The 27,802-nt window shown below is 42.0% G+C and overlaps 1 protein-coding gene across 2 annotated transcripts; it reads right to left on the bottom strand.

Annotated features, from left to right (window-relative positions):
* Positions 1–552: 552 nt before the first annotated feature.
* LOC116941584 (angiopoietin-2-like) lies at positions 553–26,128 on the bottom strand. 2 transcript variants are annotated; one of them, XM_032952777.2, is made up of 10 exons: positions 25,752–26,127; positions 24,980–25,364; positions 16,110–16,265; positions 12,712–12,833; positions 11,526–11,746; positions 10,336–10,463; positions 9,352–9,453; positions 8,603–8,769; positions 6,978–7,108; positions 553–3,898 (listed from the first exon to the last, which is right to left on the bottom strand). In XM_032952777.2, exons 2-10 carry the CDS (start codon positions 25,361–25,363, stop codon positions 3,738–3,740), a joined length of 1,572 nt encoding a protein of 523 aa, XP_032808668.1. In that variant the 5' UTR covers position 25,364; positions 25,752–26,127; the 3' UTR covers positions 553–3,737. The 2 variants fall into 2 exon arrangements, with proteins under 2 accessions (XP_032808668.1, XP_032808667.1); XM_032952776.2 differs by having other exon boundaries at positions 24,980–26,128.
* Positions 26,129–27,802: the final 1,674 nt, after the last annotated feature.

Below are 27,802 nucleotides of genomic sequence, written 5' to 3'. Positions count from 1 at the left end.
GGGTTTGATCTTCTACGTTAGCGCATGGTCCCAACCCTAAATAGCATCCGCACAAACCAAGGCAGATGCGGATTACTGATGCGCACGTGGAAATAAAAAATCAACCTTTCCAGTGTGCGACTGTGGTCATCCAGAACAGACCGTGACAACCAAATAACGACGCAATTCCCGATCCACAAATGCGAAGGAGACATCACAGCGATGCACTCCTCTGCTCCTGACGCGGTTATCCGGCCTTGTCCACCCCAGCGTGAAATTTGTAGTCGTTAAATCTTGATTTGAAGCTTTCGTGACTGCAGGAATCCACACTCTCTGGTCCTTTCGGTAAAGTCACGTAGATAGATAGAAAGAAGAAAAAATAATAAAAGAACACGACGTTTCGGTCGCAACACAAGCGTCCGTCATCAGGTGAGAAAGAATCATCTGCTGCTGTGGCTTTTTCGGCTCTGGATCTACATCAGCAGTACGAGAATACGAAGCGGTGATTTAAGCGTCGGAGGGCAACACACGTGTATGGCTGTTGCCGCACATAACCACACAGTGCACATTAAACACAACTTACAAATAGTTTTTTTATTGTATCACACGTCACAGTATTTACAGGAGAACAATTGCATGTATACTTAATCTTATACGCGTTTGCAATGGTGGGTGTAATGTGTAGAGAGTTGTTCGCAATATATTACATCGGTTTGCATTGCTGTTAGTAGCTCGTCAAACCGTTGCGTCCCCTCAACTATCCTCGATAAAACAGAGTTTACCGACTCGACGTATAAACCAAAACGACCACAAACTTGGGCAACTGCACCGAGATTTCATGAAGAAACTAACAAACGCACGTTGACTATTATTCCGAGAGTCGGACAAAGTCATTCACAGCAACGCGTTCTCAAACTTTGGATTGGTAAAATAAAAGCATAAATATCAACAGCAGCAACCACGACCAAGCAAGCCGCTGATGGATGGAAAGCCTCCCCAAGTAATCACCGCCCCCTCAACCCCGTCCAGGAGACGCAACAATCCATCTAGCTTCTGCACACGATCCGAGTTCATTAATCCATTGTGATTGATGTATTGTTGGGCGCGTTCCCTCCTTTGCCTGCCGCTCGACCGCTGGCCATTATCCCATCCAACGTTGTCGCCTTGCCCAAGTCCACTTTCCTTAGCGAATATGTCAATACGGTGTCTTTAAGTTGCTGGTGTTAAAGCTATCGACGTAACCGCGCGTCGATTGACGTGCACGTTACCTGCTGTGACACGTGGATCAGAAATATTCCCTTTGACAAAGAATATGGAAGAAAAAAAAGCTGCAAAATGCGCCACAAAATCAATGCCTGCTGGTAATGTACCTTTAGAGACGAAGAGAGGAACACATGGGGCATAGAATACGAGCAAGTTAGATACATAATATTCCACGAGCCAGTTGGAATGTTGCATTGCAAGACTGAGTGGTGCAGATATGTATCATGGCAGTAGATATGATGATGATGATGATGATAGGCCGATACGAATTTTTTTTATATATAGTTGTGATGGATTATTGTTTTCTGGAGCGAAGAGCTGTAAAACGATCACTGGAAACAAATGTTGTCAAAATCTGATTTTGCTTTGTGTAATTATACCACTCGGGGGGGGGGGGAGGGGTGTTACAAGTCTGTATTCACCACAATGTGTTCAATATGGCAAGAGTTATTCATTTTACACGTGTTAAAAATAAAACAGAATGTTGCAATGCACATGAAGCCATATTTTACAATTTACTTTCTGGTGTTGGAAATAATCCACCAACTAATAACATTTTAAAACCTGGCAATATAACAATAAGGATGTATATTACATTTTTCTTATAAAACATAAGAAACCCAAAAAGAACTTCAAAAAACTGACTGCCAAGTTGATAATCATGCTATATAAGAAAACATTCAATAATATACTTAATCACGTGACATGGCAAATATATACTTAGCATACATGGCGACATCATACATTATCTAAAAACATTAACAATGAAAAACGTAATCCATAAATGAATATCTGTGTTTTCTATTTAACAATGGATAATTAAACACATTCCAAGAATTCACAATTATAGAGCAACTATATTGACCATACGTGGTATTCCGAGCCAGTTGTTTCTTTGAATAAAGCTACAGTATTTATGTGTATAAAGCCAAGTAAATGATACTAAACTCGAAGAAATATAAAAGCCTATAGGCTTTTTGGACGAAAACTTTGTAGGTTTAACAAACTTGAGCCTGCAGGAAGACGCGCGTACCTTTCCTTCTATACCAGGCATTTCATTACTTCAGCTCCTGAGATGGCTCAGTGGGCTGAAACCATGCTTCACAGTACAACAGAGCCACACCAGGGCCATGCTCAGCCAGCCACGTGTGGCTCAGGAGGCTCCAGGTATTTTCTTTGTCCACTGCAGAACCCAAGCCATTGCCACTGACTTCGCACGCAATAAACGATTTGAGTCGCTTGTAGATGCAAAATACGACTCAAATTATGAAAATGCTTAACCCAACCCCTAGCCCTGCTTTTGCCCCGAGCCAGTTTCAGATGTCTTGTGATGCAAGAGTTTCACGATTTGGTTCTGGCTTGGATTGGTAAGAGGCCAGTGGAAACCAGCCATGGTGTGAGGTCCCTTCGCTGGCATGGCCCAGATGTGTCAGTGGATAATGGTGTATGCCTAGCCCAAGAAGAAGCATTTGAAATTGGTTCTTAATATGCATTGATTGCAATCCACAGAATAAAACACGTAACAAAAATGACGATTCCCTATACTGTATAAATACACTTTCATTTGTAAGAGGATTTTTGAATGACGGAGGTAGTTGAAAGTAGTAGATATTCAAAAGTGATCATTAACGTGTTGCACGCAGTGCCGATTTAAATGCTGGGATGGTGCAATGATCGCCCTGTTAGCCAATGGGAGTGGCAATTTTGACTCCAGGAAAAGGGAAATAATTCCACTTATGATTTATATCAGTCAGAAAACAGCTATATATGAAACATTTGCTGGTATATGCCAACATTACAATCCTCCGCACATCTCATACCATGCTGCCAATTATTACATATCGAGCACCACGTCGCACATCCAACTCGTTAGGAGACTGACAAATTGGTGTATATGTGAAAAGTTCAGACATGTGAAGATATATAGGAAATTACAGTTACACCGAAGAAAATTACTATACAGGGCATCGGCAGTCAATTGGTCAAGGTGGATATGTGATGGTCGACTCTGTGACGTTAAAACTACAAATTATGCATTTTTGTGATTCCAGTAAAAAAAACGGAAATGGACATCGAATACTTGTATTTTACTTTCACAGAACTTTAACTTTCACAGAACATCATGGGACCTCCTTTGCCAGTACCAAAATATGAAACTATTTGGTCCACACCAGAGACAGCTTTCTGTGGTGTGGACCAATCAGTTTCAAAGACAATGCATATATTATCAGAGTATGTTTTTTGTTTGCATTCTGACCACAAGTATTGTGGTTAATGCAGACATGATTCCTTGTAAAAGGTTTCAGTGTGGTGTTTTAACATCTTAACACCTGTTTTGTTGCCAGAAAAAAGGGGAAAACCTTTTATCATATTTCACAGAACATGTCAGATTTAACAATATTTCACTCAGCTGTAAAAACAAAAATCATTTACGTTCGTGACACTTAAACATGCGGTTGGCGTGATGTTGATGTGCTCTTATCTTTGTAATATCGTTATATATCTATCGGGCGAATCATGATGGTGGTGGCACGCAAAGAGTAGCTTGAACCTTTCCAGTAATGCCACTTGATACCATTAAACCTACCCACGTTCTGCCCAGCAGAGTAGTACATCCCATTGAGGTTGGACGGCCCACAGGCATCAAACCACCAGCCTGTAGTAGGACAACAACAACAATGACATAAACAACAACATTATGGGGCGCCATGGTGCCAAGATGTTAACTCCCTCGCCTCGTATGCAGGAGGCCGTGGGTTTGATCCCGACCCTGACACCTGTTGTATATTTGGAGTCTGCATGTTCTCTCTCACCGTGGTCGGATGCATTTTTCTCCTGGTCCTCCCGTTTTTCCCTTCATACTTAGAAACATGCTGCTGTTATAAATTGACACGAAATAAGCCGCTTCGTTGAACTGTCCTTTCTGGCCAGGTCGCTTCTAAAGAGGAGACATATGGCTGCGTGTTTTTACCTGGTCAAATAAAAATTTGCAGTAAAATAAAAAAAATAGTTGTAAAAGCAGTAGTCGTAGTAATTGCGAGTTATAATGAAGTGTAAAGGTGCAGCGCCGCAAATCCTTGCTCAGCCCACTGCTTGCGGAAGGGCCTCTACTAGAGGCAGGCTGTAGAGAGCCCCACTAAGAGGGTACTTGGCCACACTTTTCAAGATATATGGCCTACACTTTACCCCACCACACATGACCTACCGATGGACTAACTGCAGTGTAACTATTTATACTACTTGGTGGATAGAGGCGGGCGGATTTAAGAAACTTGCACCTTTATTTGAACTCCTAAGCCATGAGATTGATCGAGCGACCTCTGGCTGTTACAAGTCCAGTGTGCTCAGCCATTAACATCACAGCAAAATCCTACATAAAGAATGAAACCGATCATTCCTGTCCTTGGCTATTATTTTGAAAGGGGAGTTTAAATAATGTGGCACATAGGAGACAGCCACCAGGGACCATTGGGACAGAGTAACAACTTGAATATAACACTTTCCCTGTTGGTGATAACAAGTATTAATTGCACCAAAGAGGGGAACACTTTATAGCAGTTTAGTTTCAGAGGACAGTCAATGTACAGTGAATTCCACTATCGCTGGCGGTTCTCAATGACTAGATGATGAAGCAGTTCAAAAAGCAAATAAAAAACAGCCCTGGGAGTGACTAAAAACAGCATCGTCTTCATGGACATATGGACATTCATTGCTTGATTATGTGTGTACATTGAAAATAAGACTCCTTCTTAAATTGCTGCAAACATATCTCGAATTTTTGTTTACATTTAAAACTAGAATTTAAATAGTTTTTACTCTATCCCTAACAATCAGTCTCCTTGTGTAAGATACAGTGGACATAATCCTCACAGAAATAAAATTATGTAATTTGTTCTATTTCACGTGTGCTTTACGTACAAATAAATACCATACATTTCTGAGAGAACAACGCAATGGTGGCTGTACAAATAAATCCTTCTAGTGGTCAGTTTTACTCAAATAATAATGACTTCCATGCTTCTGCACTTGTTTAATCAATCGGAAAAAATGTGTTACAGTGTAAAAATCTGTTCAACCCATCTCATTTTCATTACCTCCACGTGTCGATGCATTGTAATGTTGAGAGCAGTTTTTTTGCATTACTGCCAACATACTGTTCTGCTTAGTTTCCATAAAACATTGTGGAATCTTGGAAAGGTTGCTGGCAGTGTTGAGATAGCCATTGTCTGTACCCAAAGCAACTCTCTAAAATCTCCAGGGTGTTTTTTTTAGTTTGTTCTCGTAAAAAGGGCCCAGCCATGGGTCAATAAAGTTAGTTAGTTGATATCAATCAGTAAATACCATCTTGTTGAAAATCTAAATACTGCGTAATTAAAGGGGTTTTGGGCAATTTAGTTTGAAAAATAAGCATAACAAATTACAGATCATTATGTTTAAAAAATAGTTTCATGCTACGGTGAAAAGAGTTTTATATGTTCAAACCAGTTAATATGGAAATAAATATTATACAATGAATCCACTAAGTTGGAAATAATACAGAACTGGTGATGTTCTTTTTTCATAAAAATGTAATAACATGTATATAACCACACATTTCCTCCAATAAACTTCTTAAGTTTACGAGATAATTTTTATAGGGGTGAGTGGTCAATGCACACGTATCACTAAATCGCCCATAATGCTCCCAATAGCATCATATCTTGGAAGCTAAGCAGGGCTTTAGCCTGCATTGCCCTTTTCGACTTGGATGAGCAATACTCAGATGGGCGACCAACCCTGCATAAAACAGGTGCTTCTGGCTCCTTCAGGGGTTACGTTATCAGCAAAGGGCAGTGCAGCATAATCCATTGTTGTACAGTACTTCTATGCTCCAACATCTATGCACCATACCTTTACTAACCTTCACAAGACTGGCATGTTGTTGCATGGTTCAATAACCGCACAACTTATACAGTGTGGGGATGCCCTCAATCCAGCAGTGAATTTACGAAAGGGTTTTACATGTGCATGTGCATGAATGATCAAAGTAGCAAGGCACTAAGCCCACGCAAAATGAAATGCACTTCAAGTAATTTAAAGCAAATGCAAGGGAACAATCAATCATTAGTGAATGTTGTACCATTTAGAGAAAATTATGGTTTTGGACAGGGGCACAACCACCGTGGGTGTGCAGACACTGATCTTGTGCCTCTGGTTAATGTTAAGCATATCTTAAAGAGGGATTATTTTTGTTACATGTACCATGGCAAGTCTTTAATGACAGCATAAGCAAGGGACAAATAACATGCATCTGTATTACAACCAATAACCACTGGGAACCATTCGCTAGCAGGACAGCAACAACTTCCAGAGTGGTGGCTATTGCCGCTGGTTTATGGTCACACTCCAACTTGTCAGTTCCACATTGTTATCATAATCAGAATCTTTACTTAAACTGGACGAATCCAGTTAGCTGTGAAGCTCTTTTTCACACATGTCCAGTAGGGGAGGGTCAGAAAGTTACTACAACAAATAATACAAAAAGACGATAGGAGTGCAAAGTCTGGGAAAGGTAAGCAAATTTTTTTCAAAAAACATATTTTTATCTTACCCGGTAAATCCCACTGAGCTATTAGCTTCTTTTTCAGAAGTGACCTGGCCACAATGGGACAGCTCAACGAAGTGGCTTTTCACGTGGGAAATGTATCGCGGCCAAATAACCTAAATGAGTGCGTGAGGCTGCCCATCGCTCGTACCTCCTGTGCTCATCTGCGCACATTTACAGGGGCAGTTGTCGTTGTCCGCGTCCCTGGTGCTGAAGCTGCTGCTTCCCTGGCCGAGGCTGCTGTGCTTGCCTGCCGTGCCTCCGTATCCCCGAGTGTGCAGCCTGAAGCGGCGAGGAGACACCGGCGTTCACGTCAGCAGGCGCGTCGGACGAGGCCTCCGGCATTGACGCTTTCATTGCAAATGAGTGCATCATTGTTATTATTCAGCAATAGTAAACTAAACTAATTTTTTTTACTAAACTATTTTTTTTCATTATTTTACCAAGGCCCACTGAGCTATTATAGCTCATTTTCAGATGCGATCTGGCCACAAATGATAGCTCAACGAAGTGGCTTATCGCGTGGAAATGTAAAGCAGCAGCCACATATTCTAAACGCGGCCATGGGGAGCGAAAATATGCAAACTCCAAAGATACAGGCGTCAGGGTCGGAATCGAACCCACAACCTCCTGTACACCAGGCGAGGTAGTTAACATCTTGCCACAGTAGCGAGATCTTAAATAGAAACGCAACAGGGAGCTCAAAAAGCAGCTGTCCCACGCTACGCTCCGCAAGCGATGAACCTGGCCTGGCTATTGCTGAAACGTGCGTTTGGCTGCTATACATTTCCTGCTAAACATTTCCACATAAGCCACCTCCTTGAGTGATAGTTTGTGATAGCTAGGTCGCTTCTGAAAAAGAGCAGCATGGCTCAGTGGGCCTTACCTGGTAAAATAAAAACATAGTTTAGTTTTGTGTAGTGTTAGTGTATACGATATAATTGTCTTAATAATTCACAGCCCTTTGTCAATCCACTGGCGGATGAAGGCCTCCCCACGCCGCCTCGTGCTTTACCAAGCTTCACCACATTGTGTCAGTGTGGGTTGTTCAAGTGATCCATGACCGGTTTACATATACCTCGCCACTGATGTTAGCCATAGCTGGGAATCGAACTTAGGTTCTATGTATGTTGAACTTCTTTCGCATCATACGTAGCCAACCGTGCTAATTGAAGCTTGCTGTGATCAAAGCGCAGTGCAGTAAAAGCTCCATCCCAATATGTGTGTGTGTGTATTGTCTTATCTGGAGGCCAATTTGTTTGTCGGCAATTGAGCTGCAACTGAAGGAGATTCATCCTCCCAAACATCTCCTGCTGACACTGTCTTTCATTTGTAGGCAAGACGTAGTGGTGCGCTTTTAAAACGAAACTTTTAACACCATTAACACGTGCATTCCACATCCATTATCCACGTCTGCTCGCGCAGTTGCAGAACCGCTCAGTCAAAATGTACCCACGCACGCATCCCCATGTACCCGCAGCTAGAAGCACACAACAGCTCTGCAGCTGGAGAAGAGGCGAAACTAATAGGGGCAAGGAAAAAACGATGTTTAGCTCCCTGATCTGTCTTCTTGAGGTGTGTGTGCATGTGTTGTTCAGAATTGTGTCTGTTGTTTCGCTGATGAACTCAGTTCCTGAATTCGGTTTCTGGAGAAGCTCTCAAAACGTGAGCAAAACGTCGGACATCACGGCGATCAACATGCGGCACAACCCGAAAACACAACGGGGAGCCGTACAGAACAACCACGGAAGGGTATGCAGAAACAATATTTGTTACCTGTAATTTTGCTTCTCACTTGCAATGGAGAATCGTTCATATGTGGAAAATGCTGTGTTGCCCTCCCAGTCTTTCAATGTTATTCTCATCTGGTGCGTCTTTTGGCTGCACAGTTGATGGATTATTTCATTTCCCAACCAATGTTCACCTGTAGCCTCCCCAAATCCCTAGATACGTAGAGAAAAACAAATCAATCATATAATCCAGAAATACACTGCATGTGCATATACATGTATGTATGAACATGCATGTATTTCCCTACAACTATGGGAAACACATGCATTTCTATGGATGTAAAATATGCACAAATGAAACATAATGCATGTGTGATGTCAATTCATAAAAAAACAACGTCTAACCATGTGCATGTACTAACTGGTGATTGCCCTTTCTCGCATTGCATTGTATATCTATGTCATTTGAGGAATTAGCACAATAATGATGCAGTAAAGACATGAGCGAAGGGAATGAACAAAGTAATCGTAGTGAAACTCTAATTTATGAATACTAATGCATTCACCTGATACCACGAATGCGATCATCCACGTTAGTGTAATTGACACAGCAAGGGTGAGGTTAGCTTTTAAGATCACTGTGCAAATTTCGAATTCAGAAAAATCACAGTTTTAAACAGTCACCTGGTGGAAAAACAATTAACATTTTATTGGCTCCTATCATGGAACTGTGTCTTCTTTTTTTGCATCTTGCATGAAGACAATATACCGGAGCCGAGTCCCGACAACGCTTACGGTTGTGTAGTCTTGCCAGCTTCGGTGAAAATCCACGGACCCATCTTCTCTGCGCTGAATTACCGTCCAGCCACCGCCATCTGTTTCCATGTCACAGTAGACCTTGTGAAAAACAACGAATTGGAAAGCATGGAAGAGTTTAAATTAAGGACAGTAAATGAGTTATATTAAAAAAAAATGTAACAAAAAAGCGTCGTGTGTAAGCACCCATTTGTATGGGTGAGTGCCAACAATAAACCTGCTAACGACAGTGAACTAACAACATTTGAAAAATGCATTGCATAACAATTCCATTGTGTATATAGTCCTTGTGAAACTTGGCTTCCTAGCTCAATTGTTCTGATTGAAAACATCCCACTTCAGCCGTGAAGCTTGGTTTCTGTTTAGCAAACATGCCTGTTAGTTTTCCATATATAATACCCACACATGTGAAGAGCCACATTAACATAAACTGTTCGACTTTAAAATGTATCGCTGTTCGTTCTTCTTGATGATGAATTATGAAATGTAGTGTTTTATTGCTGTATGCACATGATGGCGTTTGATAGCTGCTCACATTTTTAATTGCTTTGCCATTTGTCAGTTGGTTTGTGTTTACGTTAATGGGATTATTTTATTTTAACATTTCTGCGTAGGGGGTTTGAGTGGGGAGAGGGTGAATGATTACGCAGAAGCCATTGGATCCCTTGAGGTACAATGCTCAGTACGGAAGAGTTCATGTTTTTGTAGCTTATTTTTGAAGGAAGCAATTAAATTATTTATTTTAATACAATAAAACAATATAAAAACCACAGACACTGGCAGACACCTAAGCAACGTGAGTAATAATCAATACAAAAAAATATGATCCGAAAACCTCATTTATCACTCATCAGCGAAAATTAACATGTGCACGTGGAAATGGCAAAAAGCAGTATCCTCACATTGCCGATTGATAAATCAATTACATATATCTTTAAGCGGAGATTTTGGAATATAACTTACTTTTGCCGGTACGGTGTCATTCGAAGGGTAAATAACGTACACTCCACTATTTGTATGTCCAGATTTTATGAATTCCCCGCAATCCCGAAATATATTTTTTTCTTCCTTGTCACGGAATGGGAAACGCGCTGTTGGGAAAGAAACACGTTCAATTAAGCATGTGAATGTAAGCCACCTGCCACGATTAATTATACATAACTCGAATAATCACTTTTGCGGTTTGGATCAGCAAAATTGTATGAAATGTAATACTGCAACGTATGCTGCAATCTAATTCATTAAGACAACAAGAGCGCTTGACCACGACTATTAGAAAGAAGGGAATTGTAGGGAATTGTAGTACATTAATAATTAATCCTCTGCGAAGCTCCTCCAGAGGGCATATTTGGCCTACTCTTCCACACTGGTCCAACATATTGAAAGAGGTGGGAGTGCCGACGCTTTACCCTACCACACGTGACTTGCCGATCGACGAACTGCAGGGGGATTCATTAAAACCTTCTTTGGTTCTTTCGGTAAAGTCACGTAGAATGAGAATAAAATAATAAATTGATAAAATAAAATAACAATAATATTCTCATTAAAGTTTGCCCCATCGTTTCAACTGCTATACGGGGATATATAAGCACTGACCCCTGGATTACAAGTCCAGCATTCTCACCATTACACCATAGCAGCATCTTGGGTGAACACATCCTCGATTAGCACACTGCCTTGCCTGGTATACGGGAGGAATACAGGAGCTGCATGTAGTTAAAATAGTTAATTAGTTCGTAAAAACTATAAACTATTTTCATTTTACCAGGTAAGGCCCACTGAGCTATATAGCTCTTTTTCAGACGCGACCTGGCCACAAATGATAGCTCAACAAAGTGGCTTATCACGTGGAAATGTGTAGGTCTGAACGCACGTCGATTCTAAATGTGGAGGGGAAAACCGGAGGACCCGGAGAAAAATCCACACGACCACGGGGAAAGAGAGAGAAAGAGACATGTAACTCCAAATATATAGGCTTCAGGGTCAGGATCGAACCTACAACCTCCTGCATACCAGGCGAGGGAGATAACATCTCGCTACCGCAGCGCCCCTTAACGTTGTTATTAAGGTCGTTGTTGTTGTTGTCCTACTACAGCCTGGTGGTTTAATGCCTGTGGGGCGTCCAACCTCAGTGGGATGTACGTGGCCCTCACCGTCGTCCTGTGTGAGGCGTGCGAGCGTCTCTTGCAGGGCGCTGGCCAGCTGCGCGTGCTGCCGCAGCAGTCGGCCGTGCCCGGCGCCCGTCTCGTCCAGCCGGCGCGCCAGCTCCGCCAGGCGGGCGCCCTGCCCCGAGAGGAGCTCCTGCACGCGGCGCCGCTCCTGGTGCGCGCCGGCCAGCCGGCCCTCCTGTTCTGCGAGCCTACGCTCCAGCAATCTGCAGAGCGATGTTGTCGGGGGTGGACTAATTTTAATTGTTGTTGGGTTTTTTATGGTTGATTGCAGAATACGCTGGTCCACATCACTGGCACACAACTGGCCGGGTGGCTCAGAAGGCCAGATACGTTAATCTGGCATCGCTGGGATCCTAGGTTCGTTTGCGATTAACCCGGGTTCTCCAGTGTTGCGAGTTGATTGTCTCAGCATTGCTCATCATTGATTGCACATGAAAAAATAAACATTACATTAATGATCGTTTTTCACTTATTGTGGATAAATTCCAGCTGTGAGAATTAAATATTGTGTTGACTGTCATGCTGACGAACATTGATCTCAATGAGAAAGTGCTGCCCCCTACTGTGTGGGTCAAAGGTCACTTGACGGAATCTCAGAGGTAGCTCAATGTTGTCCATTTCTGTGGGTCGTTCTCAGTGAGAGATCCAAGTGGATATTTCACGTCATAACATGACGCCAATATTATAATCGGGATGAGATTGGATAAAAAAAAAATATATACTAAGATGAAGCTATGGTTAGTGGTCGAAATATAGATTTTTCAGCACAATAAGTGACACAAATGAAAAATGAACAACTTATTGCGAGTCCAGCATGATAGCCTGTGTGCCACAGTACAGTTCTCAGAGTAAAGAGGCAGACAAATATCTCCCATAGAGCCTTAACAGACTTTTTGGGGCAAGTGCTGTTAGCGAGCAACTATGAAGGCTGGCATGGCACACAAGGGGGTGGGTGGGTGGCCAGCACCACGCCAAACCGTCTTTGTCTCTCCTGAGCAACGATGTTTACACATCGTACTAGGTACTTATTTAAGGCTGAGTCGACCTAGGTGAGGCCCAGGAGCGGTTCAGATAATCATCACTGGCGTTGGCTGCGAGCGGGCATCAAACTCATCCGAGAGGTTCTACCACTACCCTAAAGAGGGAGAACATCCTTACACACACGTACACATTTTTCTCCTGGATCCTGCTGATGTCCTGTGCCTGTTGAAGAAGTTGTTTCTCCAGTTTGCTGGTCGAAAGGGAGTTTTCCAGCAGCTGAATCTCCAGCCTTGAAGTATGATTTAGGACCTTGAAGTGAAGAGAAACAGCAGACATTATATGTAACGCTGCTACTCCAATACCAATAACTACAGATGCCTGAGTAAATAAAATGTTCCTAAATAAACAACGAACGGAACTTCTCAACCGTGAATTCATATAATGACTGTAATTGGAAGTTGTCCATCTGTAAACAAATGATTTGTCTTCAACATTCAAATGGAAATTAAAATACGTGATGCAGTAAATTGTAATTTATTGTATCAGACTCCCTGCCATCTTTATAAATATCCCAATGATAAAACACCTGCTTATGAATCTATTTATTTGACAAGCAAACATTAGCACGGATCATTTTTAATAATTATGTGGGCTGTACTTTTTCATTATAAAATATATAATGCAACATAACCAGACACATCTTTCTTAAGATATTTTTTCATGTATTTGTGTTACTTTGGTACCGATTTCATTTCCCTTAACTGTATTCATTTTTCGTTTTATACCTGTATGTTTAAGCATTACATAAAAAGGAAAATATAAACAAAACACCACACCATCATGACCATGAACAACAGTCGCAGCGGTAACAGCATCAGCAGCACATATCAGGAGCATCAGCATCCTCAGTGAACGTTGATGCCAGAAAACAAATAGCATGCCTACCAGACTGAGCCAACATCCACCTGCCTAACAAATGGTGTCAGAATACAGCGGATACACTGAATCATCACCAAGATACAGTAAATACCACACTTGAAATCGTGCAAGAGGTGCATGGATTATATGAAATGCACCTCACCTAACAAGTACTGCAAATCCCCATGGAGAGAACTGCAAACTCTATCCATCTGGGAACATCACCAGCTCATTGTTGCATAAGGAATGGGATCGGCTCTACCACCAGCTGCAACTCCCACATCATCACTAGGCTGAATCAGAATATGTATTTATACTGGAGGCATCCGATGAGCTATACGGCTTCTTGTTCACAGATGTCAAGTAGGCATGAGCGGCCACCTGGCTTTGAGCTCCCATCACCTCTGGAGCAACCTTAACAGGCTTCAGGTGTGAGGTTTCTCCATTGCGTCGAGACCGACAAAGCCTGCTTTATTCAGGACACCCCACGGGGCCACGATGGTGTTATGGAGGAGGGAGAGGATGCACACATGCTGAATGGCTGCTCTGTCGATGCCAGACTCCCCAGAGGTCGTCGAAAGCTGATTACAGCTGACTCCGAGGTCCATGACTGCCTTAGAACCAATTAACTATTTGTTTGGTGTGTGTGTGTGCGCGCACACTCTAAACCTTGTCTTGCAAGGTGGCCGGGTGGCTCAGAGGTCAGAGCGCTGGACTGGCAATGCTGGAGCCATAGGTTCAAATCCAGGCTGCCGCCCTTGATGAAAACATATTCTCTAGTGCAATGAGTTGGTGGTCTCAACCTGGTCACCATTGACAGCTCAAGAAAGACATCATATTCAATTTGGTTCTGGATTTAATTTGGATAAATTTGAGAATTTTCAAATAAATGTTTGACTGTCATGCAACAAACATTACTCTGAGCGGGCGGTAATGTGACCAGGTGATCTTTGTGATGACCAACTTCTCCACACTGTTCTCTAATATGCAGGGTTGCACTACTGTGTGAGAGAATTTAATGGATTCTTCATTGCATGGCGTCCTTGCCTTCCTCTCGCAGGTAATCTCTCTGTCGTTGTCAGCGGCGTTGGTGACCGTAGGACATCCTGCCGATGGTATCATAACCTGTGCGTGCAACTGTGGTTCTCAAAAGCAATATGTGAGTGTCATCAAAATAATCTACCAAAACTATAATAAAATTTTAATTTAAAGCTTTCGTGACTGCAGGGATTCATATTCTTGGTTCTTTCGGTAAAGTCACGTAGAAGGGAAACAATAAAATAATAAAAATATAAAACAATAAAAGTCTCACGACTTTTCTACTGCAACACAAGCAATCATCGTCAGGTGTGAAAACCACAAAAAAGTGTTTTTTTTGTAACGTTAGCACCACGGAGAGCGATTTGGCAGTTATTCAGATGGATGAGTCCATCTATGTTCGGAAAAGAGGAGGGGGGAGACGAAAATAATGGATGCGGTCTGAAATCCACCGTAAGCGTGAACAATCAATTAAGACCCGAAATGGTTTATCAAATCCTTCCAATAATTGCTAAGCCAGAATCCATCTTCTCGGTTGAAATTGTCTCTGTGTTTGTATATGTGGATAGCCTCATAAACGAATCTCTCATGGTAGCCAGATAGCTTGCAAAGAACCTCTGTCTTGGAGAAGTCAATGTCATGTGAGCCTACTGAATTATAACAGTGATCTGCCACGGCCGAGGTGTTGGTCCTACCGTGTTTTAGGTCTGCTTTGTGTTCACGAATGCGGTCCAAGACATGTCGTTTGGTTTCTCCAATGTAACTACTACCACAGAGGCAACTTAGTTTGTAGGCGCCAGGGTACTGTATGTCCGGAATCACATCTTTTACAGACGGAACCAGATCACGGATTTTATGTAATGTGTTGAATCGGACCTGGATCTTGTGTTTATTCAAGATTTTGGAGATCTTTTTTGTGATCCCCGCAATGTAGGGTAAAGTGATGGTTTTGAAAGGCTCCTCAAGAGGGTCCTTCTTCATGGTTGGAGTGATAGCTTTGCGGATTGTGTAATCGGAGTAACCATTAGCCTTAAGAGCTTGGTTTATGTGCTTGAGTTCACTGGCTATGTGTTCCTGGTCGGATATGCATTGGCCTCTATGGTGCAGAGTCTTGAAGAGGGAATTCTTCTGGGATAGATGGTGATGGTAATCCGGTTGTAGGTAAGTATCCGTATGGGTAGCTTTTCTGTAGATAGAGTGGCTCATTGAACCATCAGGTCTCTTCTTTATTAGGACATCCAAAATAACTGCCAAATCGCTCTCCGTGGTGCTAACGTTAAAATAACCGCCACGTTTTTCAAATTTTCTTGCTGTGGTTTTCACACCTGATGATGATTGCTTGTATTGCAGTCGAAACGTCGTGAGAATTTTATTGTTTTATATTTGTATTATTTTATTGTTTCCCTTCTACGTGACTTTACCGAAAGAACCAAAACTATAATTGCTAGGATTGTTTGATCGGTATGCAAAGCACATGGTTCCCAATGTGAACGATTACACACCCGCACGCACGAATTTTGGTTTTCACACGCACGCGTGCAAGTCTCGGATTACACACTCACACGCACGGCTCTTGGTTTTCACACTCGCACGTACGAGTCGTAGTTTACGTGTCGACACGTGCTATACCTGTGCCTCGATGGTGGCGAGCCTGTACGTCTGCCCGGCGGTGTGCAGCAGCAGGTTGCTGCTTGCCTCCAGCATGGCGGTCGTGTGGTTGTGCATTGAGCGATGCTGCAGCTGAGCCAGCTCCAGCATCACACCTTCCCGAATGGAGTTCTGCAGCTGCGGACAGGGACACCAGAAGACAGGACACCGGGAGGCACTTGACGATTTAGAATCGCCCGCCACAGCGACGCTAATGAATCGTCACGAATCGTCGTCGTAATTTTAATTTGAGAATTATTCCTTGTTTTTTTTTTGTCTCATTTACAGAAGAAAATGAAAACAATATATTAAAACGTAAAAAGTGACCAAAGAAGCATGGACAAGAACACACAGAGGTTAAAGACAACATTAAAGCCGTTAAGGAAAGTGGACTTGGGAAGGATGCGTCAAGAACAGTGACGGAGTGGCAGCCAAGGAAGTCAACGTGCCAGAGACAACATTCACCGAAGAGATGGTGGAAGGCAATGAGCTCGCGAGTAGGTGCTAGGGTGCATCGGATCATGGCTAGTGATGATGATGCAGATAGCGCATCACTTGAAATGTATATTTTTTCATTTATGTGTTGTTTTGCTCATTTTTTTCCTCTATTAAACTTAACGACTCCGCGAATGTACATTGAGCATTCACGTAACCTTTAATCCGTGAATAAACGCATCAATACATATTCATTTGTATAGCAGATTAAAGATAATGTACGGGGTTGGCCAACACTCGGGCTATAAAAAAAAACATACAGGTGATTTCATTCTAATATCAACAAAGCAATGTGCTCGAGGCAATATCATGTTAAAATATTTTTAAAAAGCTTATATTACAATTAAGAACCCAGTGAACTCAACACCAGCATGGAAAAATAAACACGAAGCAATTGTTTATTGTTTATTAACTTCCAGCTAACGCTTGCTCCTTCTCGTCGTCCGCTGCCCTTGATGTGAGGAGATCCTCTCTCCATGGTCCAACAGAAGGCTGCTGTTCAAGTCCACGATCAAGCCTCCTCCTCTTCTTCTATGCTTGTGACTGATATATTTTTTTGGACCGTTAAACACCGATCTCATTTTCATTTGCAGTGCATCCCAAACCCACTGAGCCTAATTGCACCTTTTGCCAGATGGACGTAATTCTACTTACGACCGCTACACTACTCTTAAAAAATGAATGAATGTTATGTACATTTTATAATAACTAATGTTATAGTATATGTTTCCCTAGTAGCTACAAATGTACTTCCGATAATGCGCAATAATTAACATTGCAATTCACCTTGGAAATAACATTTAACACCAGATAAGCGAAATTAAAATGACGTGCGCTCTCGTGTTACTTCGAACTATTGAAAAATTCATGTATGCAATCTCCACAGGCGGTTTTATTTCTCCTTTCGAGACCTGTACGTGTCAGTGAATAAACATCTGCGCATTTCCAAGGGAAGAACAAATGACACTTCGCACAAATTAGACAGGCACAGTGGATCATTTTCTGTAATTCAGTCCGGGGGCACGTAATGGCGATCGCATGCGCTATGAGACGCATTACAACGCTGAGGAATGTGGCCGAATCCCCACAGAGCTCGAGAATTAGGGTCTAAAGATGTAGATTGGACAGATTTAGTGGCAATGGCCGAGCCACCCCTTCGCAGCAACGGCACCTCAGGACACATACGTTACACACGCTGGTTCTGACATTCCTAAATTACAACTGTCATTACCAATGTTTTTTTTGCATGTAAAGATGGCAAACATCGCACAGCGCCTGCTGTTTACAAAGCAGTTCATCAAAAATTATATATATTTTTTCTCCTTTCTCTTCTCTCTCTTCTCTCTCTCTCTCTTTCACCCTTCTCTGTTTGTTTTGTAATGTGTTTTTTTTCCGCGAAAAATATGTCAAACAGTAAATAAACCTAAGTGAAATAACAACCTTTATAAAACACTAACAGATGCTGAAGGTATAGGCGAATTTGTACGAAACACAGATTTCTTTCACATCCACAGCGCACAAACCTCAGCTTTGGCCACACAGCGTTCCATTTGAACGCGTTTATTTTATTTGCATTTACCTACCTTCTACGTCTGCTTGTGGAAGCACTCCCCAAGTCCGGTCCACGTGAACCATTAAAGTTTCAGCTTTCCAAAGCAGCTCAATGTCCCATATTCTCGCGGTGGCAAGATGTTAACTACCACGCCTGGTATACAGGAGGTTTGTGGGTTCGATCCCGACCCTGATGCCTGTATATTTGGAGTTTGCATGTCTCTCTTCCCGTGGTCGTGTAGATTTTTTATCCGGGTCCTCCAGTTTTTCCCTCCAAATTTAGAAATATGCGTTTAGAGTATTTGGCTGCTTTAAATTTCCACATGGTAAGCCACTTCGTTGAGCTATCATTTGTGGCCAGGTCGTTTCTGAAAAAGAGCTATGTAGCTCAGTGGACCTTAACTGGGAAAATAACAAATATATTTTAATCGTTTAATCGTTCATTTTTTTTGTACAAGTGAAATAAGAGGAAAATTACATTTATTGTTACTTTACACTTTTTTCTATAGATTGTAATCATCTGAGTTGCAGCTGTAACATCTAAATCGATTATCTGAAAATTAATTATTCCAAAAGATATTATACAGTATGTAATACATGTCGACTATTCTACTGGAACTTTGAGTGGCAGATTTGATGGCAGAAAGGTGTCACGTGGGTAAACAAAAATAAAGTTGACTTCACTTGACAGGAAATGGCCGACTCTTTAAAATGTTTTATTGTATTAATGCTTTGCAACGAAGGTGTAATGCGTTTATGCCTTGGCTCTATCCATCTGTCTCTCTGCCTGTCCATTTGTCTCTCGAAACGGGGTCGCCATCCCCCTCGTAAACATGATCCAATCTGAGCAAATCTTTATTATATAGTTGTGTTTCTATTAATAGCTTAAGCTATTGAAAAATGGACCATTTGATAAAAGGGTTGCCCTGAAATTGGAGATAAAAACCAGAGCAACAAAAAATACTGTTTGTAAATATGAAAATCTGTTTACCCTAACGATCAACCCATCGGCTTGCATAGGGCTAATTAAATGCATCTAAAAACAAACGCATGTTGGAAAGCATTACCTAGTCCGTGCGTATGCATGATTTTTTTCTCCAAATCTTTTTATTAAACATATACATTTGAAAAGCATGGCATTCAACTAATACTTTTTCTCAAAGTTACCTACCGCCACAGTCCAAGAATAAACTCTTCAAATGCAAGAGTAATTGGCACGTATGAGTTTCACGGATGACCAAGAACAACATGTGCTTTACATGAATGGTATGAACTTGTTTAGAATTTAGTCCCCAAAGGCAAGATGAAAGGCTCGTCAGCCCAGAGTCACGATTGCTTCCGTCACTGCGAAGGCATCGAGACTTCTACGAATTTACCGGGCTCTTATCTTCCTTGGAGAGATACCGTCTGGAAATCCTCGATCTCACCACTTCTCTCCTTCTCTTTTGAATCTTTGTGCAACTCAACCTACCAGAGTTGACAGAGGCCTCACGCTCTCGATACTATAGCAGCAGCCTTATCTCTGGCCGGCAATCTGCCAGCACAACTATCAAAGGATGGAGAAGAAGAAGCTGACTGACCACTGTTCGCATCAGTAGCCAGGATTGATGACTGCTGCTAAGTGACATTTTCTCCACAGATCGAAAACATATTCGAAAGCTACCGGGTATTTAAAATACCGTTGAGGACTTACGTACGTGATAACCATCAAATGGGACTTCATGCAACTGTTCATGTGAAATGTTTTCATTAAATAAAATATTAAGGGATTCCCGGCAGTGGTAGGTAAACATAACATGTCATCACACTCGTCATTCACAGGGCCCAGTAGTGCGAGTGTGATTTCCAACTCTTACTGTATAATGTCAGTCTCACTCTCTCTGTTGTGATGAAGGCCCCTTGCCTGAAACATCGGCCGATTATATTCAAGATGATGCATTTAAAGATGCCCCAATTAAATAATAGAGATACATTATTGAGAAAACAACACGTTATTCCAAGGTTACTACATGCCTCCCACCATATCTCAATACACGTATTATATCTTCTCACACTCTCCCCTGAGATATATGGGGCCATCGCTTTCACAATATTAAGTCAGCTGTTAAAGTAAGAGAGACATTTTATATTCGTGGGATGTCTATACATGGATTGCCCTATAATACTCTGTTCAAAAACAGTATCGATAACATGCGTTGATTATTTTAAAATATATTTTTACTCGTTATTATATGACGCAGGTGCAAAGTGTGAGTGCGTAACATTGATTGTATGACCATTAATTGCCCACTAATTTCTTAGACACCGCCGTTCTCAAACCCTCCACCACACACGGTGCACAATCCGAGGCATGCGGGTGGTCAATGCCCACGACCCATTTGAACAGAGGGCACCCGCCCAATCTACAAAGGTAGAAACTGCCATCAAACGACGCAAAAATCCAGCACCTCGAGATGTTGAGCTTTGCCTTATGGGAGCAAACAACGGGACCGGTAGAGTGGACAACGTAGCTATCAATTATGAGCACTTGTGATCACGCACGGGCCTTTAAACATGAGAATGTGCGCTGCTGCAGAAGGACAATCTCTCACACCGTGCATTACTGGTGTCGCATTACAGCGGCTCTCTGCGAGCCCTACAAACGGCCAGCAGTCACAAGTCATATCCAATCAGCTGCACGCTATGTTCAGAGATCCCACCTGGTTAAATGCAATTGCTGACATTGACTATGTTATAATAAGCATTTTTTTAAATGACTCAAGGAAGTGAACGATAACAACAATTTAACAAAAAAAAAATGTACAGCCCTTTATCAATCCACTGCTGGATGAAGGATTCTTGCACGTCATGCCGGTCACGGGGATTGTTTTGCCCAAACTTCACCGTGCTTGCCAGCGACCACTGCAAAAGGGGACCAGGAGTGGTTCCGTTGCTGTGGATATTCGCGGTGGTGCCAAACTTGAGTACGGCTATTTTAGAGTACACAATCGACAGAACAATGAGCTTTCATAACGCGCATGCATAGTGTACGTTGATTACCATATCAATAACTCAAACGGCAATAGATACCCATAGTCATTTATAGGCATTCATTAATCCCCCCCCCATCCACTTCGCGCAAGAAGAGCACGCAAGGGACGTCAGAATATCTACGCCTCTATGTAAGGAACGAAACAGGTGGGCTTCTCCACAGATCTGGCTGTCGCCTGATGAAGCTAATTGTAATTACCGGCGAAACGTCGTACTCAGATTGTAAATGTTGCGGCTTGGCTCTCCAACACACCGGTGTGCTGTACTAGTGACGAACTGGCACGTTCTGTTTACGTGACAAACCTTACTAGTTGGCCGTGTTGGGTGGTGGCGGGTTTTAACGACACATTTGTATGTTTACGAGATCTAACCCAAAAAAAACTGTATTGTGGACAAACTTAAGTTACCGTGTTCATAGTGCAATGTGCTAACCACTGCACCGCTGCTCCCCCTCACTACAGGGGATATTATCCGTATATATTTCTGAGTCTTTACTCAGTGCACCTCCTGTGAATTGTGAACTTGCAGTGAGCGAAGCTTAATGAACAAACAAACGTGAACCACACCATGCAAACCTCTGATATGTTTTAAGCAATCTTCCAAACAGAGGCCACTCGTTGCAATGCCGAGCGCATAATCTTCCTGCGTTTTGCTCGGAAGAACGCTTGCCGAATATTATGACGTTTAGCACTTAACCGCTAACCGTGAGGTGACATTAAGCCAATTAGCAATTCTAGCGGCCATCCTCTTACCCTGTTTGTGGACGGGTTCCACGTTTACCGTGCGATTTCGGCTCTCTCTGATCCCACGTTTCAATGTCAAGCAGGGTGACTGCTAGCACGGGAATTGTAAGAACTCCCATCTTGATGCATGTTGGCAGGCACGGTACCAAAACAAAACGCCATACTCTGGTTCTGTGAATTCTTTGAGGAACCCACACAAATGCAGGCGTGGATATCTGTTACACAATCACTCAAATTCTTTTCTCCTCCGGTGACTTGAAAACAAACAAAGCTGTGGGTCAGCGGTACCTTTCTTTTTGGGGAAAAATTGTTTAAAACATTCGAAACCGAATTCTGCAGTGGTGTTTTTTTCTCCCTTTTAACACATATTTTTTAAAATGTGACCATTCATAAAATTCCTTCAACGAAAAATGTTACATCGTTCCAAGCAAAACCCATGCTGTACTCTGGTACAAAATATTATCGACCAGTATTTTTATATCCCGAATGGCTGTAATAATAGATTAAATACAGTGTCATTAATCACTGTATAAATAATCGTTTAAATAAATAATTCTAGCTTAAATTTATCGTAAAACATGTGTGCCCATTTATTTAAATATGTTAATAAATACATAAATGAGTGAGAATGGGCACAATTACTTTCCTTAACGATTTAAATTGGTATCACAAAAATCTTTAGACATGAAACGTGTTGATAGAGGCCCACGTGTGATTATTTGAAATCGCTCTTTAAAAAAAAGACGACAAATTATGCTAATTACTGCTTGTTTTTTTTATGAGACAGGGGATAAGCAACTTCAAACATGACTCAGCCCCCAATTGGTTTATTCTGCCAGTAGCAACAACCAAGACATTCCACCAACATCGCTCACCGGCCAGCTGTTTGAACAGTGCGAGAGGGTCCCTACAACAGCAACTGGAATACCTAGAACAATTCTACGGAAAGATAGCGGCTTTGCAAGAATTACAGATTGTAACCGATTAGGCACGCTTTAAACATCAAAGCGCAACACTTCAAGTCGAGTTCCTCAATGATGCGAAAAAACAATTACCCCATTAACTTCCTAATGCATTTCACCTGTTGGTGCAGAGTTTGTGTTTTCTGTTTGTTGTCACACACCTCACACTGTGATATAATGATGGCGATTTTAAAGAAAACAAATTGGTCGCAAGGACATTAATCACATCTGGGGTTAAATGTAGCATTTCTCACAATTCATTTCCCTTTATGTAGCATCTATAAATACCTGGTGCTACTCCATATTTCAATAGTATTTTTTTTTACTTTGTTAAAATTATTAAAGCGAAGGGATTCCAAAGTGTAACTAGTTATAACGGTTATTTTATAACGGTTATTTGCGTGGTCATTAATTTGGGCCCGATTTGAATTCAAGAATTATATACTTAATGTTTGGAACTTCTCTTTGAAGATAAAAGTGACCACATGTTTGCATCAAAATGCTGCAATAATTATTCTAAATTGAAAACAAGACCCATATTTAATTTAAAAACAACTACATTTAAATAGGGGCAAGATTGCATAATTTTATTGGCTAACCTGGGGAAATGTCAGTGAACATTAAACACAGTTCTAGCCCAGTATAAATAGCACTAAACACGATCTCGGGCGAGTATCATTTCGTATAATCATTGACATTTCATTTGCTGCTCTGTCATAATATACAACCAGATTTCTAACTGCTACAAAACCAATTTCTCTATCCACACGTAGTACAACACTCGTTCTTGTGCACTTACACTGCAGACGCATACCATCACACCCATCTATTACCTCTATTTATTTTCTGTAACTTCTACTAAAATACACACATGCGCATACAAACACACCCACGCAAAGGTCCACATGCATGCATTGCCTATATTGACATGATATTGGGCCACCATTGCAACGTATATTTCATGATGCGTGTGCTTTTATTGTATCAAGTATGAAAATGCCCGTGTAGAAAGGATGAAGGTTATGTTACATCACAACACAAGTGCATCGTTTACTAATTACGGCACTAAATTTGTGGCGCGCACATTTCTGCATCTAACATGCATATTTGCACGGTCATGCTGGCCTCTGGCATTTGTTATCGTCATTCCTATTATTGTGTTTTCACAAACTGGACTGTATTAACAGATTGTTACAACAAAATATTAGTTGCAATAACTGTCCACCAATCAAATTGTACGAATCTCCCTGATGACATTTACATTTGAGCTCTGTATTTACCTTAACAAAATTGACTGTTGCTAGTATTCTTGAAATATAAACGTTTCAATGAATGAACAAAAGGTACTCGAGTGATTATCATCCTCCAATGTTTTAATTCTAAAACTCCTACGATTGTGCATTTGGATTAGTCATGATTGATTGATATATCAGTACTGTAATCGAAATCGACCTCCAACATATGCTCAACATCCACCCCCGCAATAGTTAAATTTTGATTTAAAGCTTTCGTGACTGCAGGGATTCATATTCTTGGTTCTTTCGGTAAAGTCACGTAGAAGGAAAATATATTTATTGTTTTATATTTTTATTACTTTATTGTTTCCCTTCTACGTTACTTTACCGAAAGAACCAAGAATAGCAGTTAAATCGTTTAGTACAAACTATAAACGGATGAAGAGTAAATTAAAACCATACCCACCCTATGGGCATGAAAGCACCATTTCTGCAATGTGCAACATAATCCCATGTGTGATTTCACAACAACGCACACTCATTAATATTAATAACAAATGAGTTACTCAACTCATAAACAATGTTTTTTTTTGGCAAAATCCCAACTCTGCATTGCACTTACATTGAAATTAAAAAAAAGTTTTATCTGGAGTTGACAGTGACTCAATAGCATAAATAACAATTCACCACTTTTGTTCACAGCGCTGGCTTAATCGGAACACACAGAAAAATAAGTGACGATTTGGGCAACAGCCCTTCTTCACGGCGGCAAGATTCAATCGATGCGTTTGGCTACATTAAAGTGGGTGAGTGACGAGTCAATCACATACACACACCTTCAAGAGCCACTGCGTGTTGTTCTCCATCGCCACCTCGAGCTGCTGCAGCCTTTGCTGAGAGCGGTCGGCTTCAGCGTTCGGCGCGTCTCGCTGCAGCGAGTTGGTGACCAGGCTCTCGGCGCCGCTTGGGCAGCCCTGCTGCGGCTGCTGCGGCTGCTGCTGCTGCTGGTGCTCGGCCAGCTCCGGCAGCAGGAAGGTGTAGGTGCAGGGCCCGTGCTGGATCTTGCGGTGGGCCCTCCCGGCCGTGTCACCGCCCACCGCCACCGCTGCCGCAGCCGCCACTGCAACCCGGTGGCCCAGCCAGTAGCCGGCGATCACGGCTCCCGGGCGCAGAGCGCAGCACAGCAGCACGAGCGCGTCCATCACCCTCGTGGCGAGCATCCTGCCGGGGACAGCCGTTCCAGAGCTGTCAGCCTGTTCGCGTAATACGTGCCCGAACCGATCGCAGCCCCACAGCTCGGTGCTATATATGCATAGCAGCTGCTTTTACCAATGAAGGGCAAGCATATGCATTTCCTCCATGAGCTACGAACTCTGAAAACGATTCCACTCTCAAGATTAATCTACGACTGACAGCACTTGCACCCAGACTTGCCGAGATGCGTCCATCCCATTCAATGCTCCGCACGATCTCTGGTGTCACAAATTTTTGAGCGGAGCGATGCTTGGGTCCTATCAGGGTGCGAGTCAGCCAAGCCAAGGTGCACGGTTCCCAAGACACATCAAAGAATGCAAACCCAGTAAAACTTATGTGTGCTCTGATTCTCACCCTCGATTTTGCTCTCTGTCTCTCTTGTGTGTGTGTCTCTCTCTTTCTACACTCTGGAATCAGGCCACTGGCATGCCCAGTGGAGGGTCACAGTGCAGTAAAATTATTAAAACAGCACGCGTTCAGGGACCCCCACCCAAAAACCTTTTAAGCCTGGGCTCCCACACCCACTTCCATTGGCTGAACGTGAACAGATGAGCCACCAATCAAAGTACACTGCCAGATTACCCACAAGGGTGAAAAGTTGATGGGATTATAGAACCTTGCTGATTTAACATTTGGGCACACACTTGCATTCAAGTTCATTATATATTGCTCTGTGGACTGTTCGAGGAATACTATATTAAAATGAAAGGTCAAGTGTCTGTGTCTGCTTCCTTTGGACGTATATGCTTGTCCCATAGTATGCATGTTTTGTCTTATTTGCTAGTTCTATCTCAGTTGCCCAGAATTAATTGTGAGGTGCCACGGTGGCAAGATGTTAACTACCTCGCCGGGTATGAAGGAGGTCGTGGGTTTGATGCCGACCCTGACGCCTGTTGTATATGTGGAGTTTGCATGCTCTCTCTCTCTCCCCGTGGTCGTTTGGTTTTTACTCCGGCTCCACCGGGTTTGCGCTCCGTATTTAGAATCAGCATGCGTTTAGAGTATTTGGCTGCTAAACATTTCCACACGATAAGCCACTTCGTTGAGCTGTCATCTGTGATGGCCAGGTCACTTCTGAAAAATAGCTATATATAGCTCAGTGAGCCTTACCTGGTAGAATAAAAAAAATAGTTTAATAGTGTTTTTGTACAAGTGAAATAGGAGGGAAATGACATTCATTGTTATTTTACACTTTTTAAAAAATAATTATGATCACCAGAATAGCAGCTCTATCCGTTAAATCAATGATCTGAAAATATATGTTATATGTAATGCATTTAGACTATTACACTCCCACTTTGAGTGTCAAATTTGTTCCAGAAAGGCACCGCGTGGGTAAGCAAAAAAAAGTTGACTTCACTTGAAAGGAATTGGCAAACTCTTTAAAAAAAAATCATGTTTTAGTGCTTTCCAACGGAGGTTAAATGCGTCTATTTAACCTTCGAAAACGAGCTAGAGCTCAGTGGCCCTTACCTGGTAATATGAAACAAATATTTAGTAACACTTAGTACAATTACTGCGCTTGATGTTCTCCAAATTCCCATTGGAAACATACATTTAATTGGAATACAACTGGGATATATGTATGCATTCACGTTTCAAACTTAATTTCAACCTGTAAAAAACCCGAGCATTTAATTGTTTAGAAATCTTTTGAATAACAAAACTAACTTATCGCCATTAGACATGCAGTATGTTTATATTTCAAAGAGAAATGCAACACAACCACTTCATGTGAAAGTTTAGCAATCAATTATCTGGCTTTAAGAGATCGATTTCATCAATTGCCACCCTCTAATGTTTCCTGACAAGTATCTGAAGCGAGTTTACGTGTTTCTTTGACCTACGGGCGCTCCAGTTAAAGGCTGACGTGGGAACGAGGTCTGTAAGAGATATGCATAAGGCGATTACAGGTGTGGGTTCCAAGAACGAGCATTGTTTCAGGTAAAGCTGGACACAGCTGTGTGGCTCAGAGTGAAAAGTTGGGTCAGAGGAAAAGCTGAGCTCATCCCCAGGATGAATGCAAAACGCACAAGCTCGTGTCACGATCCGGGCGGATTAGTGTCCGAGTGACCAACGCTCTTTCACCGCCGACTCCTTGTGGAATGCAAAACTATATTGGCGGCAGAACATTTAAAATGCATGAATTGCTATAGCCCACCGTTGGACATCTCGCAGCCGTTTTATAAAGGACTGGAACATCCAACCATTGGTCATACGGCAAAATTGGCACGTGACTATTGAGGGGGGCTTTGGGGATGGTGGGGGGAAGGTAAATACATAACTTTAAACGGTATTATTTAATTGTGCAATTGTTAGTAAATACTATTTCTTTTAGCTGTATCAATTGCAATTTGTGCCGTATTTTTTCAATGCCATTTGAAAACATCACACCTGAAACGGTT

Source organism: Petromyzon marinus, chromosome 12, assembly GCF_048934315.1.
Source record: "Petromyzon marinus isolate PM22_M1 ecotype Great Lakes invasive population chromosome 12, UKy_Petmar_22M1.pri1.0, whole genome shotgun sequence".
Lineage (NCBI taxonomy): Eukaryota > Metazoa > Chordata > Hyperoartia > Petromyzontiformes > Petromyzontidae > Petromyzon > Petromyzon marinus.
This window is presented reverse-complemented; position numbering and strand designations above follow the sequence as displayed.

What these genes read in the sequence shown, in the direction of transcription:
- LOC116941584 (XM_032952776.2), bottom strand. Translation starts at nt 25,363, where the DNA reads ATGCTCGCCACGAGGGTGATGGACGCGCTCGTGCTGCTGTGCTGCGCT. An exon ending in AGGATCCAGGAGAAAAATGT is followed by an intron (nt 11,747 to 12,711) that starts GTACGTGTGTGT and finishes ATCGCTCTGCAG; the next exon opens with ATTGCTGGAGCGTAGGCTCG. An exon ending in TGCGCAGATGAGCACAGGAG is followed by an intron (nt 3,899 to 6,977) that starts GTACGAGCGATG and finishes GTCCTACTACAG; the next exon opens with GCTGGTGGTTTGATGCCTGT.